This window comes from Podarcis cretensis, assembly GCF_951804945.1.
Source record: "Podarcis cretensis genome assembly, chromosome: 11".
NCBI lineage: Eukaryota > Metazoa > Chordata > Lepidosauria > Squamata > Lacertidae > Podarcis > Podarcis cretensis.
In genome coordinates, this window is record NC_137180.1 from 65,939,528 (window position 1) to 65,955,330 (window position 15,803).

At 52.5% G+C, this 15,803-nt stretch overlaps 1 protein-coding gene across 13 annotated transcripts in view; it reads left to right on the forward strand.

The window, feature by feature from the left end:
- Nucleotides 1-15,803, forward strand: part of UNC13B (unc-13 homolog B) — a 159,603-nt gene that overhangs the window by 120,059 nt on the left and 23,741 nt on the right. For 12 of the 13 annotated variants that reach the window (XM_079994627.1, XM_079994634.1, XM_079994632.1 and 9 more), the window contains 6 exons: nt 1,253-1,321; nt 3,144-3,233; nt 4,445-4,579; nt 5,166-5,299; nt 5,802-5,887; nt 12,330-12,456. In XM_079994627.1, coding sequence (XP_079850753.1) covers nt 1,253-1,321; nt 3,144-3,233; nt 4,445-4,579; nt 5,166-5,299; nt 5,802-5,887; nt 12,330-12,456 — 641 coding nt within the window. Of the gene's footprint in view, nt 1-1,252; nt 1,322-3,143; nt 3,234-4,444; nt 4,580-5,165; nt 5,300-5,801; nt 5,888-12,329; nt 12,457-15,803 lie in introns of those variants that run through there. The other variant, XM_079994637.1, reaches the window with a different exon arrangement.

Sequence of the window (15,803 nt, forward strand, 5' to 3'; positions counted from 1 at the left end):
CCGCCTTAGGCAAAGACCACCACCAAATCATCATACATACATCACAGAAGGAGGCAGTTTACAGCAGAAATCCTGTCTGCCAGGATGCCTGATAATGGCCGCTGGTTGCATTACCTGGGCAGCCTGGCCATTCTTTTGTGAAGGTTAATACTTTAGGATTTGTAGGCGAAAAGACAATGGGAAGGCTTTCCCCATTTGCCTCCCTTACTGCCGAGGAATATTTGAGGTCATTGGAAGAGTCAAAATGGCTTCAGGATTGCTCTCCTGTACTATTTCAGACACATGGCTTATATATTTAGATATGTGTGCATTTATGAATATTTATTCTATATTTGAGACCTTAGAATTCTTATAACAATGCCAGGGGCCTGCTCTGCCTGAAATGAATCAATCGGTGTTTGCATGCAGTTCTGTGGATTTTTGATGTTGCATGCCTGATAATGTAACAATCTTGAAATTGTTTGTGTTGCCGCTCTGTGGTTTTAAAGCAGAGAACGAAACCAAGTAGTGATGTCCCAGTCCTTAAACGTGGGCAGTGAAAATGCCTTTTAATCCTTTCAAATCTCCAAGGCCTCAAGAGTTCCAAAATAACACTGATTGGATGTTTTCCCTTACTGTAAAGTAAGTGGGGCTGCTCTAAATCTTCATGGGATTCTTTTTCCCCACAGAGGGGTGATTCCTAAGGGATCCTATTTATTTCCTGACAGAGCTGCCCTCCTCAGGGCAGATTCCTCTGCCACCACGTTACTCCTCAGGCCTGGGGGCCCAATGTGGCCCTTTGGGCATCTCTTTCACACTCTGGACTCTGTGCAGGCCACGCCCCTCTCCCCCTAGGCCACGCCCCTTCAAGGGCCCTGCTTCATGTGCTTCTTGGGTGCCTTTGCCCGGCTGGAATATGCCCTTGAAGTGATGGTGCCTCTCGCTTGCCTGAATGGAAGGTGGAGCAAAGTGTGTGCAGAACCTTAGCCTTTTGCAGCCTGCTGTCCGAATGTGGTCTGCTCACTTTTGCCACTGCCATGGCGACCCTGGGAGGTTGCAGCCCTCGGACAGAAAACAATTCTGCACCCACTGCTTCAATGGATGCAAACCTTTTCACTCTGTTTGTGTGTCCCAACAGACTGAGTGGCCCTTTTTTTTGGGGGGGGGGAGAGGAATGTACCCCAGAAGGGGAGCTCCCCTTTAGGCCTGGAAATAGGTAAGGACCAGTTTTTGGCCGCCCCTCTAACATATCCTCTTTTCCTCCCACACACAGAAAGAGCGATTTGTTAAACTTCTGGACCAGCTGCACAATTCCCTCCGCATCGACCTGTCCATGTACCGGGTAAGAGCCACACAGAGAGACTGTGAATAGTTCTTGGCACTCGTGAACCCCCCTCCTGAGCCTTCAAGTGCCTCGCATCCATTATGTCTGTAATCCTCACTGCTGTGCTGTAAAGTAGGCCAGCCTGATTATCCCCATGTTGGCCTGGGAGGGTGAGAGAGGCTTGTCTCGGGTTTTTGGCTGAGGCAGGGGGCTTCCTGGCTCCCACTGAGTGGAGTCCTGCTAGTCCTTTCTGCTTTTTTAAAAATAAACCTAGGGTAAGAAATGTCTGAGCAGACAAAGGCCGGGTGGGTGGGGAGTTGTCCTTCTGCTTTCCAACTCAGAAATCCTCCTGTGGGAGGAGGATGCTTCAGAATTTAAAAATGGAGTGTAATAGTGACCTTTTGCAGAGTTGTCGTGCTCCCATCTAAATTAGCAAAGATTGGGAACAGGCTTTGCAGCTCTCGCCGGCTTGATAATGCCCTCTCCAAAAGACTTGGAGTGGGGAGGGGAGCCACGCTCTTGCCTGCAGCTTCTGCACTATGAGCCATGGTCAGTGCGTCTGCCCAGACAAATCCAGCATCACTGCACCCCTGCCAGGAAAGCCCAGCCTGTAACACTCAGGATTCAGTTTGGATGGCTCTTAGTTAGGATCCCTTGACGGATGTTTCCACTGGGCTCAGCTGAATGGCATCAACTAAAGCAAGCCTCTTTGCCAATTATTTTCTCTTTACCCCCTTAAAAGGTGACCTTAGGAGGACTGTGATACCTAGATTGGGTCTTTATCATGTTTTGGATAGCCTCTATTCCCATTATTATTGCTATAGCAATGCAGAGCATGGCAGGGAGTCTCTCCTCCTTGCGATCAAGTAGAGAGAGCTGCTCTGCCTTGGTATACAGCCAGTTCGGCACGTGGTGACGATGTTGAGAGTTTCAGTTTCATTTTTGCAGTTTGGGGTTCTGCATAGCAATAAACAAAAAAGAATGTGCACCACCATTGGCTAGAAACAGCGCGAGGAAATGGCCTTTGGGAATGGTGTAATTATACATTGTAGAATAATACCGCTCGTTATGGTGGGGGGAATAGCTAATCCTTGGATGAGATGCCGGTTCATTCTGCTGCGAAAAATAGTAGCCTAGTGTGAGCTGCAGTGAAATGTAATTAGATCTAATTTGTAATGATAAGACTCTGTTGCATAAATGGGCTCCTAATTGATTGTCCCCAAAGTGCAGCTGACGTTCTGTCTTGGGGAGCGAAGCCCTTCCACATTAATTAAAGGTGTCTTCTGCCCTGGAAACGTCAACAAGGAGGGAGGGCAGCTCCGGCTCAGAAGCCAGCAGGGCCAGAAGCATCCAGAGAGGTTTCTTTCTTGTTGCCTTGGCTCTTGCTCACCGCCAACTTTTAAAAGGAAGCATCTGATCTGTTTCCTTGACGATTATCGGTCTGAGGATGCCTTAACACAGAGTGAACCAAGCGTGTGGCCCTTGGCTGAATTGGTATCATTGTTGTGACCCGGGAAATCCTGCCCGGAGGGGGAAGTCTCCCTTCCTTCCGCCCCTCCCTTCCGCCCCTCATCCCAGTCTTGTTTAGCTATAAGCAGTTTTTCCTCTCGGGTTAGACTCATGCAGGGATGTGCTCTTCTAAGCGATGTGAAGCTCCCATCAGCACCAGCCACCAAAACCAGTAGTCAGCAGTGATGGGAAGTCCCTAAAACACCTGGAGGGTCACAGGTTCTCCACCTTTGGAAGAGCCTCCCGTGCTGCTGGGTGTTTGTCCCTGGGTGTTTGAGCCATGCTCACCTTTTTGCCTTTTTTAGAAGGGGATTGGTTTTTCTGCCAACAGAACAACTTTCCGGCCAGCAGCCGAGACCGCCTGCAGGACTTGAAATCTACTGTGGACCTGCTGACCAGCATCACCTTTTTCAGAATGAAGGTAGGGGTCTTCCTCCCGGTGGCTGTTCCTGGCAAAGCCAAGCCCTCACTCTCTGGCAGAGACCTCCTCCTCCTCCTCTCTTTCTCTGGGGAGTAGCTTGAGAAAAGCACTCTCAGACTATCCAGTCTATGGACTTGTCCACACTTTTGCCCTGCTCTGTCCAGGCACAGCTCTGTGCTTAAAAGCTCCAGGCATGAGGTTTTTTTCCCCTGAAGCTTTCCCTGCAAAAACTCGCTCTTTAATGCTCAGTTGCAGCAAACAGCGGTTTGGGTTTTCTGCGGATTGCCATTTGCTCCAATTGAGCTTCAAAGAGTAGGTTTTTCATGGGCAAAGCTCCAGAGCAAAAAAGGGTGCTGCTCGCACATGGAGCTTTAAAATGCAGACTGTTCCTGGAAAGAGCGGAGAAATGTGAAGTGTGGAGAAGCCTTCAGCCTCCTAGTCCAAGGAGAGGTCAGCCTTTGCCTCCGAATGCAAGATCTCTCCTCCATCCTTCCAGCAAGTGGAGATTCTGCTGCAGGTCCCAACTGAGTTGTTATCGCATCTCGCTCACTGATGTGGCTCTGAACTTTCCCGTGTGCTTATCTGACAGCCTTATTCATTTGCCAATTAATTAAATGCTGCTTATTTGTAAATATCCCTGGAAACAAAGTTAAGTACTGGAACAAAACAATTCATTTTACAGGAACAAGAAGCCCATTATTCACAGTGAAGGCTGCTGATTGGTAATGAAATCTGCCTTTGTGCTTTTCCAGCTAACGGGGAAGCCAAGTGATGATTTCTGACACCCGTAAAGCTATTACCGCTTCGATGTGAGTGCTGGTGCAGGAAGCGGCAGGCACACCTGTTTATTTTATCTGAACAAACAGGCTTATTCTGCTCCTGGAACATCAATACCTGTGCTGTCAAGTTCTTTTTCAGGCCAGGTGTCTGAGTTTGTTTTGACTGCTGCAGAAATTCAGAATAAATGTTCTGCAATGGTGTTTTCCTCTGTTTGCAAATGTTCGGAGAAGCCACATCTAAGGTTTTCCCTCTTCCAAAAACTCTGTTTTTTAAAGTCGCAGGGGTCCCATGCATTCTCTAGAGCAGCAGGTTTCTAACACCCTTTGTAGGCAACAAGCCTCGGCGATCTGACAGCCAGCCTCAGAGGCGGCGCGACTTGTGGCACTTGTGGCTTCTCTCTGCCTCCCACCCTCTCCTGCCTTCCTTTCCAGGTCCAGGAATTGCAGAGCCCTCCTCGCGCCAGTCAGGTGGTGAAGGATTGTGTCAAAGCCTGCCTCAACTCAACGTACGAGTACATCTTCAACAACTGCCAGGATTTGTACAGCCGCGAATACCAGACAGACCCTGTGAGTTGAGGGTGACAATAGCATTTGTATTCCACTTCATCTGGAAAGCCCTCCCAGAGTGGCTTAGTAAGGGGTCAGAGTGTCTCTGCCCTTAGGCCCACATTCCAGGCTCAGTCCACGCTTTAAAGCTCAGCGCCAGAGCATCCCCTGCCAGCGCTTTTGCCCGTCTTTTACCACTGAATCGGAGCAAATGGCAACCCACAGAAAAACCAGTTATCGTTGATCTGATTTAGCGGTGAAACGCGGGTTTGCCCCTAGAAGGTGCTGGGGGGGGGCACACACTTGGAGAAAGAGCTTTATAGCCCCGGCCTGTGCAGCACGAAATACAGCCCGAAAAGCAGACTGGATGAAGCTTAAGAAACACGACCCAAAGGGTGGGAGGGAGAAGGAAGCCCAAATCTCAGTCGCAGAATTCTGAAAATGAAAAATTTGGAGAGCAGCGGCACCATCTCCAGGGAGCCCTGTGGGCCCAGGCACCCACAATTTTTTTGGCTATGGGTGCCTGGCTTCCCTCGTGTGCCCTGGCAGAAGGCGCAGGCCCTGGCCCAGTTAGTTGCCCATCTGGTGCCTTTTGCTTTTCCTCTAGAACAAAGCTCAGGACATGCCTCCCGAGGAGCAAGGCCCCAGCATCAAGAACCTGGACTTCTGGCCCAAGCTCATCACCCTCATTGTCTCCATTGTCGAAGAGGACAAGAACTCCTATGCCCCCGTCCTGAACCAGTAAGAGCCCCTCTTGCTTTGCTGCCGGAAGCAGACTCTGTGAGCCGGCCAGATTTGCTTTGCCTGCCTGTCTTTTCTGCCTTTCTGACCTTTCTGTCTCTTTGGGGTGACACTGTTTCGATGGTGTTCCCACTCACACCCCTGCAGCGTTAGAGCTCAGATACTCTCCTGACGAGTGGGGTGAGAGCAGCTCCTCTTTGGGCTGGCCTTCCAGGTGCCTTTCTCTCCTCCACCCCACTCCCCTCAAGAGCTCTTTGTGGATGTTAGGTCTGAGCGGGGCTGGGGGAGGGGCTGCATGCGTAGGGCAAGTGAATAACGCAGCAAGGTTGTCAAGGGAGCAAGAAGGGCAGGATGTAGCCCAGGGGACTCTCACTCAACCCAGGAATTTGTGGTAATTCGGGAGACGGACCTCATTGGCCAAAGGTTGCAGGATCCTGCAGAATCCCTCTTGGCAGTGTCTTCTGAGAGCGATCCACCGTCAGGGATCTTTCCTTCCCTTTAGGTTTCCTCAGGAGCTGGCTGTTGGGAAGATCAGCGCTGAAGTCATGTGGAACCTCTTTGCTCAGGATATGAAATACGCCATGGAAGGTAGGTGGCTGGTCTTGGCATTCCTTACTGCTGCAGCGGGTTTTACAAAAGCGGTTCCTGGCCTTTGGCCCAGGTGTTTTGAAGGAAGTCCTTGCTCCCTGCTGATGAGCACATTTGCCAGGGGCCAGCAGTGGGCTGGAGCGGCTGCTTTTAGTGCCTTTTGATTTCCAGGAGGCTCCTGTCGAGGCTCCCAACCAGCCATAAATGACATGGGAGCTTTCCCTGCCCTGCTCCAGTGAGGCTCCCATGGGTCATGCCTTCCAGCTTCTTGCTCAGCAACTGGCCAGTCATGTTCCGCTTGGGTCGAAGCCTTGCAAAGGCCAGTTGTCCTCTAATCAAATTACTTCTCCACGATGCTGCAGCCGGAATCCCTGAGCTCTGTGCCGTGTTCTGTGAGGAGCTGCCAAAAGCTCCCGGGGGAGTTTCTCAGGCCATCCGAGGAAGCCTTGCCAGCGCTGCTCTGCCAGCTCAGCACCGCTGTCGCTTCTTGGAATGGAGCTTGGCAGCCTTTGCCCCACCAGGAGACTGAGGACTGGCCTTCCTCCTGCACCAGGCGAGAAGCTGCCAAGCCCTAAGAGCAGCCGCTGGCTCTATCCTCTCTGGGCACAATCACCTTCCCATTCTCTCTCCCCCTGGGCAGAGGGTGGCATCACTCTGCCCTTAGCCCCTGAATTTGTGCAGCTGGAGGAGAGGAAGTCCCTGCTCCCCTTGATTCGCGCTGTGGGCTAGTACCTGAGTGGAGCAGGGCAAAGAGGGTGACCCACAGTTCATGGGATGTTTCCGAAGACCTTCGTCTTGGGTCTCTGCTTCTCCTGCTCTTTGGCATCCTGGGATGTGGGGCAGGGGAGAGGGCTGCTTGCCCCCACCTCTGCCCCAGACCTGTTGCTGATGTCCACTTTTTCTTTGCCCCTTCTCACTGAAAGGTTTGCTCTACACTTTTATATATATGGCATGCTTTTTTTAATGTATGCTTTTTTAAATTGAAGCCGTGCTTGTGGTGGGGCTGGGGGGGTCGCGATGGTCGGAGAGGCCTGTTGGTTGCTCCTCTCTGCACAGCCATCTGGGGAGACAGGAAGGGAGATCAGCCACATCCTGCACAGCCGGCTTGGGCTGGGAACAGAACCAGCCTCTCCTGAGCTCCAGTCCCTGGAGGAGGCTTGCGGAGCTGGCTAGACAGGGCTGAGCACTGACCCACTGCAAACTCCCCACTCCAAACTCTGTTTGCCACCTAAATGAGCCACTAGTCTCTGGGGAGCATTTAGGGGTGGCGTTCCTACTCTGGTTGTTACCTTAGATGATCAGAGCATTAGAAAAATCCGGGCATCTGAGGTTAGTTTGCTCAAGGTGAGGGATCAAACCAGCAGGAAGAATACACAAGTGTGAATACATGGCATGGATCCTGGCATTAGATACTCCTCCCCACCCTGCGACATCCTGGCAACATGCACGCTCATTTGAGTTAATAATTATCCCGGGCCTCCAGCTCCTGTTTATGCAAAACACAATGGGGGGGGGGGAGGAGAGGGGGAAAGGGGCCAGGCCGTTAACTGCACTGAGCCATGATGAAGCCTCCTTCTGCGGGTTTGATTTTTCAACCTTTAAAGCCCTTGCTGCCTTTGCTTCCTTTTCAATGCTCTGGGTTTGAGCATGATGCATTTTGATCATGGCTAATAGGCACAGGGGATGCAATCTGTGTTTCAAGATGTCGCTTCAAGTAATTAGCATCCAATTGGTTCTGACACCTCAAAGAGCAGGAGTGACACACACACACACACTCCTGGGATTTTGTCCTCCCTCTGCTGCAGTTCTGCTGCGAAGTGGAGCTCTTCCTTAGGAACTCAAGTGTGACTCTTCCATCTCCTGTGTTTTGGTGGGCTAAGCCTCTTCCCTCTGGGCTCCTAATAATGTCTGGTCTGTGTGTGCTTTTTGTCTCACCCCCTTGCTCATCTCTTAAGTTCTGGATAGAATGAGCACCCTCAAGGCATCACGTGGTAAGAGCCTTCCCTTGGTGACCCTTCTGAATGTTCGGCTAAAGACCTTTCCTCTCCATAGTGAGAATAATAGCACATAGCCTCCCACCCCGTGTGGTCTTCCATGTTAACAGATGTAGAACGTGAAGGGAGAGATCCAGAGGGTGGCAACATGAGAACGGGGCCTTTTCTGCGCTGGCTCCCCACTTATGGGGTGCTCTCTCCAGGGAGGCTTACCCGGTACCTATCTTTAGATGCCAGGCAAAAACATCCCTCTTCTTGCAGAAACAATCTGTAGCCCTTTAAACTGGGGGGCGGGTATGCTTTTGGTTTCTCTTGTGCTTCTGTTTTGCAAACAGCCCTGTGATCCTCGAACGAAGGGCAGCGTAGAAATTTAAATAATAATCATAAAGACTTGAAGGGTCCTTCTGAGCATCTCTCCCTAGAGGAGCGATTCCTGGTGAGGATGGGAGCCAACCGGAGGCCTTTCTCCTTCTCTGGATGGGAGCCCTCTCGCCTTGCTCCGCTTCTGACATGGATAGACAGGAGGATTGGCAGCTTTTTGGAGTTGGGAGTCAGAGAGGGCTGTGTGAACGTTGGCGGCTAGTTCACTCCTACCTTTTCTCTGTCCAAAGCCCCACCTATATTTCGCATCCGCATGGTCCTCTTCCAGGGCGGTAAGAGCCTTTTTTCTTTCTCCCTGACTTTATTCTAGTTTAGCAGGTTCCCACCCCCCTCCCAGGCTGTGCATAGATCGCAAACCCCGAAGTGATGCTCAGTTTGCAGAGCAGACACGTCTGCCTGAGCCCCTTTCCATGGCAGGCCAGTGGCGGCAGGAAGCAGCTTGTGTGTGTCGCTCCCCCTTGCAGAAAACCCCGCCTGCTGCTGCTCCTCTGCTCTGAGTGCGCTTTCCCTCGCAGCTTCTTCTCAGGTGCCAGGTACTGTAGGGCCTTCTCCTGGCCCGCCCTCCTTCTAGAGAGCCTCACTGGGAGAGCTCCACTGCTTGGCAGTGTCCATGCGAAGGTATTCTGGTTTTGTGTTTTCATTTCCGAGCACAATTCAAAGTGTTGGTGCTGACCTTTAAAGCCCTAAACGGCTTCAGTCCAGTATACCTGAAGGAGCATCTCCACCCTCATCGTTCAGCCCGGACACTGAGGTCCAGCTCCAAGGGCCTTCTGGCGGTTCCCTCCCTGCGAGAAGCCAGGTTACAGGGAACCAGGCAGAGGGCCTTCTTGGTGGTGGCGCCCGCCCTGTGGAACGCCCTCCCACCAGATGTCAAGGAGATAACTACCAGACTTTTAGAAGACATCTGAAGGCAGTCCTGTTTAGGGAAGCTTTTAATGTTTAATAGACTATTGTATTTTAATATTCTGTTGAAAGCCGCCCAGAGTGGCTGGGGAAACCCAGCCAGATGGGCAGGATATAAATCATCATCATCATCATCATCATCATCATCACCATCATCAGATGTCCCTGGGAGGAAAAGCCTGTCGGCCATCGCAGCCCTTCCTCTCTGTAGGGTCAAGTGTGAAAATCTTGGCCATTGCCAACGTATTGGCTTTTAGACGTCGCTGTCCAAAACTTCAGCACTGCGGTCTTAGAATCATAGAATCGTAGAGTTGAAAGATGCCCCAAGGCTCATGTAGTCCAACCCCCTGCAGTGTGGGAATCTCAGCTAGGTCATAGATGAGAGATGGCCATCTAGGCTCTTTGAAGGAGAGTCCACTACCTCTCATGGGAGTCTCTCCACTGTTGGATGGCTCTGACAGCCAGAAGGTTTTCCCTGATGTTTAGCAGGGACCTCTTAAGTTAAGGGTATCATCTGAAAGTGCAGAAATCTTGAGAAAGAGGTCCGGCCCCTTCTTGAAGGAGCAGGCACAGGATACAAATATACACGGTGCCTTCATGTTATGCCATTGGCTCTGTTTTCCCTGGATATTATCAAGTGGAGATCAGTGGCATTTACCAGCAATTTTTAAGAATTTAGGCAGCCCAAGGTTAGAAAAGTTTCTGCCAGGATAGTTGGCATTTTTTGCGTTGAGACAAGTGTCATGGAAACATTCTGGAAGCGAAGGTGCCGAAAGCTGAAGGCTCTGCGTTGGCTTTGACGTCTCATCTCTCCTGGCCCTTTTCTCTCTGCGTCCTGAAGTCTTAAGATGGGCTGGGAGAGCCAGACAGCAAGAGGCCTGAGCCTAGGAAAAACCTACAGGGAGCCTCGAAGGGCCATCACACACGCAGAGGAGATGAAAAGCCTGAGTGTTTCCTGTTCTCTTCAGAGGTCTTGTGGTCCTGAGCAGTAAGGGTGAAAACGGTGTCCTGAGCCTAAGGTGTGGGGAGGAATGCAAAGGTCTTCTTCAGCCGCTGGGAATTCCCTCAAGGGGTCTTGGGAATGCCCTCCATGCTGTGGGGTGCTCCTTCTGATGTGTGGCACTGGTTGGTGTTGGCAGAACAGGAAAAGGTGGGCAGGGGATTTATTCCAATTACCTAAACCTGATTAATTTAAAATGAGTCTGAGGATAGTGATGGAATTTACCCTATTTTTCCGTCTATAAGACGCCCCCATGTATAAAACGCCCCCTATTTGGGGGAACTCTGACTTAAGAAAATGGGGGGAGAGCTATATGTGTATAGGACACCCCCACATTTTGGAAATTATTTTTTAGGGGGGAAACCTAGCCTTATACACGAAAAAATATGGTACATTGGTCTTACAATTATTCTGTAGCAGAAGAACTCTTGCTTTCAGGAAGGCGGCTTCCTCTTACCAAATGTCTGTGGATCTCCTCGCGCCTTCAGGCTTAGATGGGTATCCAGGTGACCTCCTTTCTTTCTTTCTCTTTCTCTCCCCCAATAAGTCTTAATTACTGGCCTTTGCCCTCCTTGAGTGCTAATAAAACCCTCCTGCTGTCTGAAGTGGGACACAGAATTGCTCTGCACTTGCTTTCAGTAAAGCCCCTTTCCCCTGGGGGCTTTTGGGATCTTAGACCAGCCTTGCCATGCCTGGGAAACGACCTGCCCGTGGGGATCCCAGGACACTGACGCTTCCCTGGCCGCTTCTGCTGAAGAGAAGGAGGGGGCGCCCTGGCCGGGATCATCAGCACCAGAGGATGGTGGCACAGCCTGCTGCCCCTCTTTGCCCAGAGAATGCGCAGCTCTGCTCCTGGGAGGGAAGGGGGGACTGTTTCTTGCAAGCAGTGGCTTCAGCCACACAGTTAGGACCTGCAGATCCTCAGGTGGCTTGAAAGAGTTAGCTGGTTAGATCTGTCCGTGCCTTGGATGTGCCTCCTGGGCTTGGCCTGCGCTTGGATGGGAGACAGGCCAGGAGCCCCCCATGCTGCTCTCCTGAGCTCAAGCGGAAGATTGGGGGAGGTCCCTTTCACCTTGGGGAAGAGCCCAGGAGCCACTGGCCTTCAGCGAAGAGAGCGGAAGCTCCCTGGGCCTTGTGGTTGCAGCGTGTGGGTCACTTCTTGGCAAAAGGTGCCGCTCAACTTGGAGAGCACCCAGCTGTCTGCCAGAGAAGGGGGTGGACAGGAGGGACTTTGGAAAAGGAGAAGAGGAGAAATCTGTGCTTGAGGCGAGAAGGCTGGAGACGACTGACCTGGGGCAAGATGGAGGCATCATGAGCCCCAATGGCCTTGTGGGAAGTGTCTCTCTCGTCACCTGGGCAGGCAAGCAGTGCAACCTGTCTTCAACTTTTAGATTTGTATCCTTCTTTTCCTCCACGATGGAACTCGAGGCAAAGTCATGGGGTTCCCCGCTGGTCTCCCATCCAGTGCCAGACCAGACCCAGAGCTGCCCAGCTTCAGCAAGGCGGCTGCTGTGTGTCCTTTCGAACTGGACCTGGCGACCTCTGTGGAGCAGGCAAATGCTTCTCCCGGCTGGTTCAGGAAGCTGCATGTGCTGGACTTGGAAGCTCGTTTCAGAGAGGCTGGAGGAGCCTGGAAATCCAGGAGGCCAAACCCAGTGCCCCCCCCCCCCCGCCGTTCCTTCTGGTTTGCCCAAGGACTGGGCTGGCTTGGGTGAGACGGGGGGGCAGAGGGCGCTCCAGAAGACTCTCCAGCATTGGGGGCTGTTTTTGTTTCTAGGGATTTGCTTTGTGCTTCCTCCTCTAGGAGATGTGTGCAGCATCTTAGGAGGAGGACCAGCCCTAAGAAGCTGTCCTCCTCTCATTGCCATGGCAACCAGAAACTCTTCCCATCTATTTTTGAAGTGCTGTGTGGAAAATCAGCTCCGGGCCCCAACCGAATGAACTGCCATGCCCTGCGATCGTTAGCAGGATTCCAGGTTGCGGGGATTTCGTGGGTTTTGGACATGCACCGTGTGGCAGGGCGTTCTGCCCTGCGGATGTGCGGAGGCTCCTGTTTTCGTGGCAGGTTGCTGGGAAAGGAGCCGATTGAATTACTCACCTGACAGCATTCTCATTCCTTCTCCCTCCCTCCCTCTCTCCTCATCTCTCTCCACCTTCCTCACAGAACACGAGAAGCACCGGCTGTGCAAAAGCGCCGACTACATGAACTTGCACTTCAAAGTGAAGTGGCTGTACAACGAGTATGTCTGCAGCCTGCCAGCCTTCGCCGGGAAAATACCTGAGTACCCTGGGTAAGTACCTGGCTCACCCTGGGACCTCCGGCTCCCTTGCAAGGCACACACCCCTTGCCACCCCTGTGCCACTGCCTCCCCCCTTCGGAAAGCGGAGGCACCTTAAGTTCTCCGGAGGATTCGGCTGTGTGACTCACAGTGCCCTTTCCCGACGGCCTCCTTCCTCCTTCCTCTTATGGGTACGTGGAGCAGGATGCTGCCTCCCCAGGTGTGGGGTTACCTCCCGGAAAGGCTGGTCTCTGCCACTTACTCTTTCGGTTGTCCAACGAGACACACATTTCTGTTGGTGTTTGTTCACCGCCACCACCCCATTCAAGAAGAAACTTTAGAGGGCTCAGCCCAGCATCACAAAAGAAGTTCCAAAGGCTGGCAGTCTGCTGCCAGAGGGCTCAGAGCTGGTAGGACAAGCCAGAGCTATCTGTCCTTGCTTAGCCCCTCTCCTGGAGGCTGAGGGAGCAGCTCTGGCACCAGATGTTGCCTCTGGCCCCACAGAGGAAGAGCTGACGTAGAGTAATGGAATCATAGAATTGGGAGGGACCCAAGGGCCATCTAGTCCAACCCCTGCAATGCAGGAATCTCAGCTAAAGAATCCCTACCCAATGGCCATCCAAGCTCTGCTTTAAAACCTCCAAGGAAGGAGGGAGTCTTCCACTGTCGAGCAGCTCTTACTGTCAGAAAGCTCTTCCTGATGTTTATTCAGAATCTCCTTTCTTGTAGCTTGAAGCCATGGGTTCGAGTCCTGCCCTCCAGGGCAGGAGAAAACAAGCACCCTCCACCCTCCATGTGGCAGCCCGAGAGATATTTGAAGACAGCTATCATAGCTCCTCTCAGTCTCCTCTTTTCCAGGCTAAGCATACCCAGCTCCTTCAACCGTTCCTCATCAGGCTTGGTTGCCAGACCCTTGATCATCTTGGCTGCCCCCTTCTGCACACCTCCCAGCTTATCAACATCCTCCTTAAATTGTGGTGCCCAGAACTGAGCGCAGTGTTCCCGGTGGGGTCTGACCAAGGCAGAATAGATTGACTTGCAGCTCTGTTCTGCTCCTTTCTCTCTTAGGTCTCCAGTTTCACCCTTGAAGGGAGAGCCACAGAGGCCCTTGCCAGCCCCTCCCACTTTCCTCCAAGGGCTCATCCAGACTTCGTTTTGCACCGCTCAAAAAGGTTCCCCAGCCCTTCTTATAAAAGGCCAGATCAGACCCTTGGTCCATCTAGCTTAGTGGTATTGACTCTGACTGGCAGCAGCTGCCCAGGCTTTCTGGCTGGGGTCCATCCCTGCCGTGCCTGTAGCTCCAGAGCCCTTGTTCATGCAGCACTGAGCTGCAGCCCTTCATGTTTGCAAAGGGGGAGAGACCTGCCCCCCCCCCGGCGCTAGCCTTGCTGTTCCTTGTGTGCCATCCTAGGCCATAGAAAGGGGAGGGAGATCGTAAGAGCAGGAAGAAGTTTGCTCAGTTAGCATCCTTGCTGGAAGTCTGCCAGCACTTCTTGGCAAAGCTCCAGAAATTAAATGCAGCATCTGATTCTGGGGCTGAATTGCTCCTGTAGCTGTGAAGTTTCAGGCTGTGGATTAGAGCAGAACCTGGACCTGATTGGGGTCCAAAGTACCTCCTGAGCTGGAGGAGGCTTCCTTCCATGGGCTGGAGCAAGGCTTCCTTCCTGGCCTTGTCCTGAACAAAAGAAGGTTGTCACGTGTGATATGCTGCCTTGTTAACTGTGGTTCCAGACCTTTCTGCTCTTGAGGAAACTGCCTTTGGAGCCTGCGCAGCCACCAGCAAGAGCCTCCATCAGAATCCCAGCACGCTCTGGACCTCTTGGGTGCAGCCAGGCGTTGGCTCCCTGGTCCTGGACCTGCAAAACAGTCTGAAGAAGGAAGTGTTCCGGAGTGTGAATCAGACGCCAGGATCGGCAGCCACGCTGTGCCTCTGTGTTTCTGAGCTGTGAAAGGCAGAGTGTTCGGATCACGTAGAAGAGATGGCACGCGTTCCGTCCTGCTCATTATTAAGGGCTAATTGCCCCCTTCCCCAAGCCAATTCCACGCTTCCTGTTTCTAGCCCACATGAGAATCTCCGCTGCCGGCTTCCGCCACACACAGCCCCGACTCTGAGCCCAGCGCCAAAGATGATTCAGTCGCTTTCAGGAGGATAACAAATCCGCATTTCTGAGCTGTCTCCCTGTGCACCAGACTTGCCTAGGCTGCCCCACCGAGAAAGCCAGGAGAACGCTGCAAGGAACCTGGCTCTAAATTGGCCCAAGTCACCTGCTTTGCCTTGGCTGTGTGGCGAATTGGGCTGTTAGTCAGCCACCTGCCATCTGCGGATGGAGAACGGATCTAAATGCTAAGCATTACTAAGCAGAGGGCGCACTGAGAGCCAGTGTGATCTTGGCTGCCCTCTGGACTGCCTCTTGATGGCAGCCCTGTTGCCATGGCACTTCTCTGCCACTGGGCCAGGCTCATATTTCAGCCCAGGGGCTGTTTGTAGACACCTCCTGCCTCTTCCAACCCCCTGCCCTGCCTTGCCTTGCCTCTTGGCAGCAGCCCTGGCAGGATCCCGGGTTTGATGCATGTGCGTTTGCTGAGTCACTTGCTTTCCTAATAATCTGCATCGCCATCAAATTTGGACGATATTAACACTTCCCTGCTTTGGCTTTCTCTCCAAATGTCAGCAAACAACTTAAGGCAAACCGGAGCCTCATCACAGTTGGAAGCGGGGCTCTGCGTGGGCAAGAGATGGAAAAATAACATGCGATGGCGTCGTTGCCCACTGCTGGCAGACTCCAGTTGGTTCAAAGAGTAGGGGGAAGGTGCTGGGCAAGAGCGCCCGGTTTCGCTTCCCTTCCTTCCAGCCTCCCTGTTCAAACAGGCAGAGAACTGGCTTTGCCTGTGGGCCGTCAGAGCCTTCCTCCCAGCCGCGGCGTCTCCTCACTTGCAGCTGCACATTCCTTTCCTTGGCACCGCAGGGAGTGTTCAGCGCTGCCGAGAAAGGCTGGTCTTGCTCTTGACTGCCTTAGCAGGTGGCACCAGCCCCTGATAATCTTCTGGCTCAGCGGAGGCCTGCCCAGCCTTAGCAGGAACGGTGGAGGGAGTGGGAAGAGAAGAATGAGAGGTGAAACGAGGGCCATCTTCCAGTATCTCAAGGGCTGCCTCCTGGAAGATGGAGCAGCCTTGTTTTCTGCTGCTCCAGAGGGGAGGACATGAGCCAATGGCCTCAGGTTCCAAGAAGAGATTCCAACTAAACATCAGGAAGAAATTTCTGGCGGTGAGAGCTGGTCAGCGGTGGAATAGACTCCTTTAGAAGGTGATGGGCTCTCTTTCATTGGAGGTTTCCAAACAGGTTGGATGGCCATCTGTCC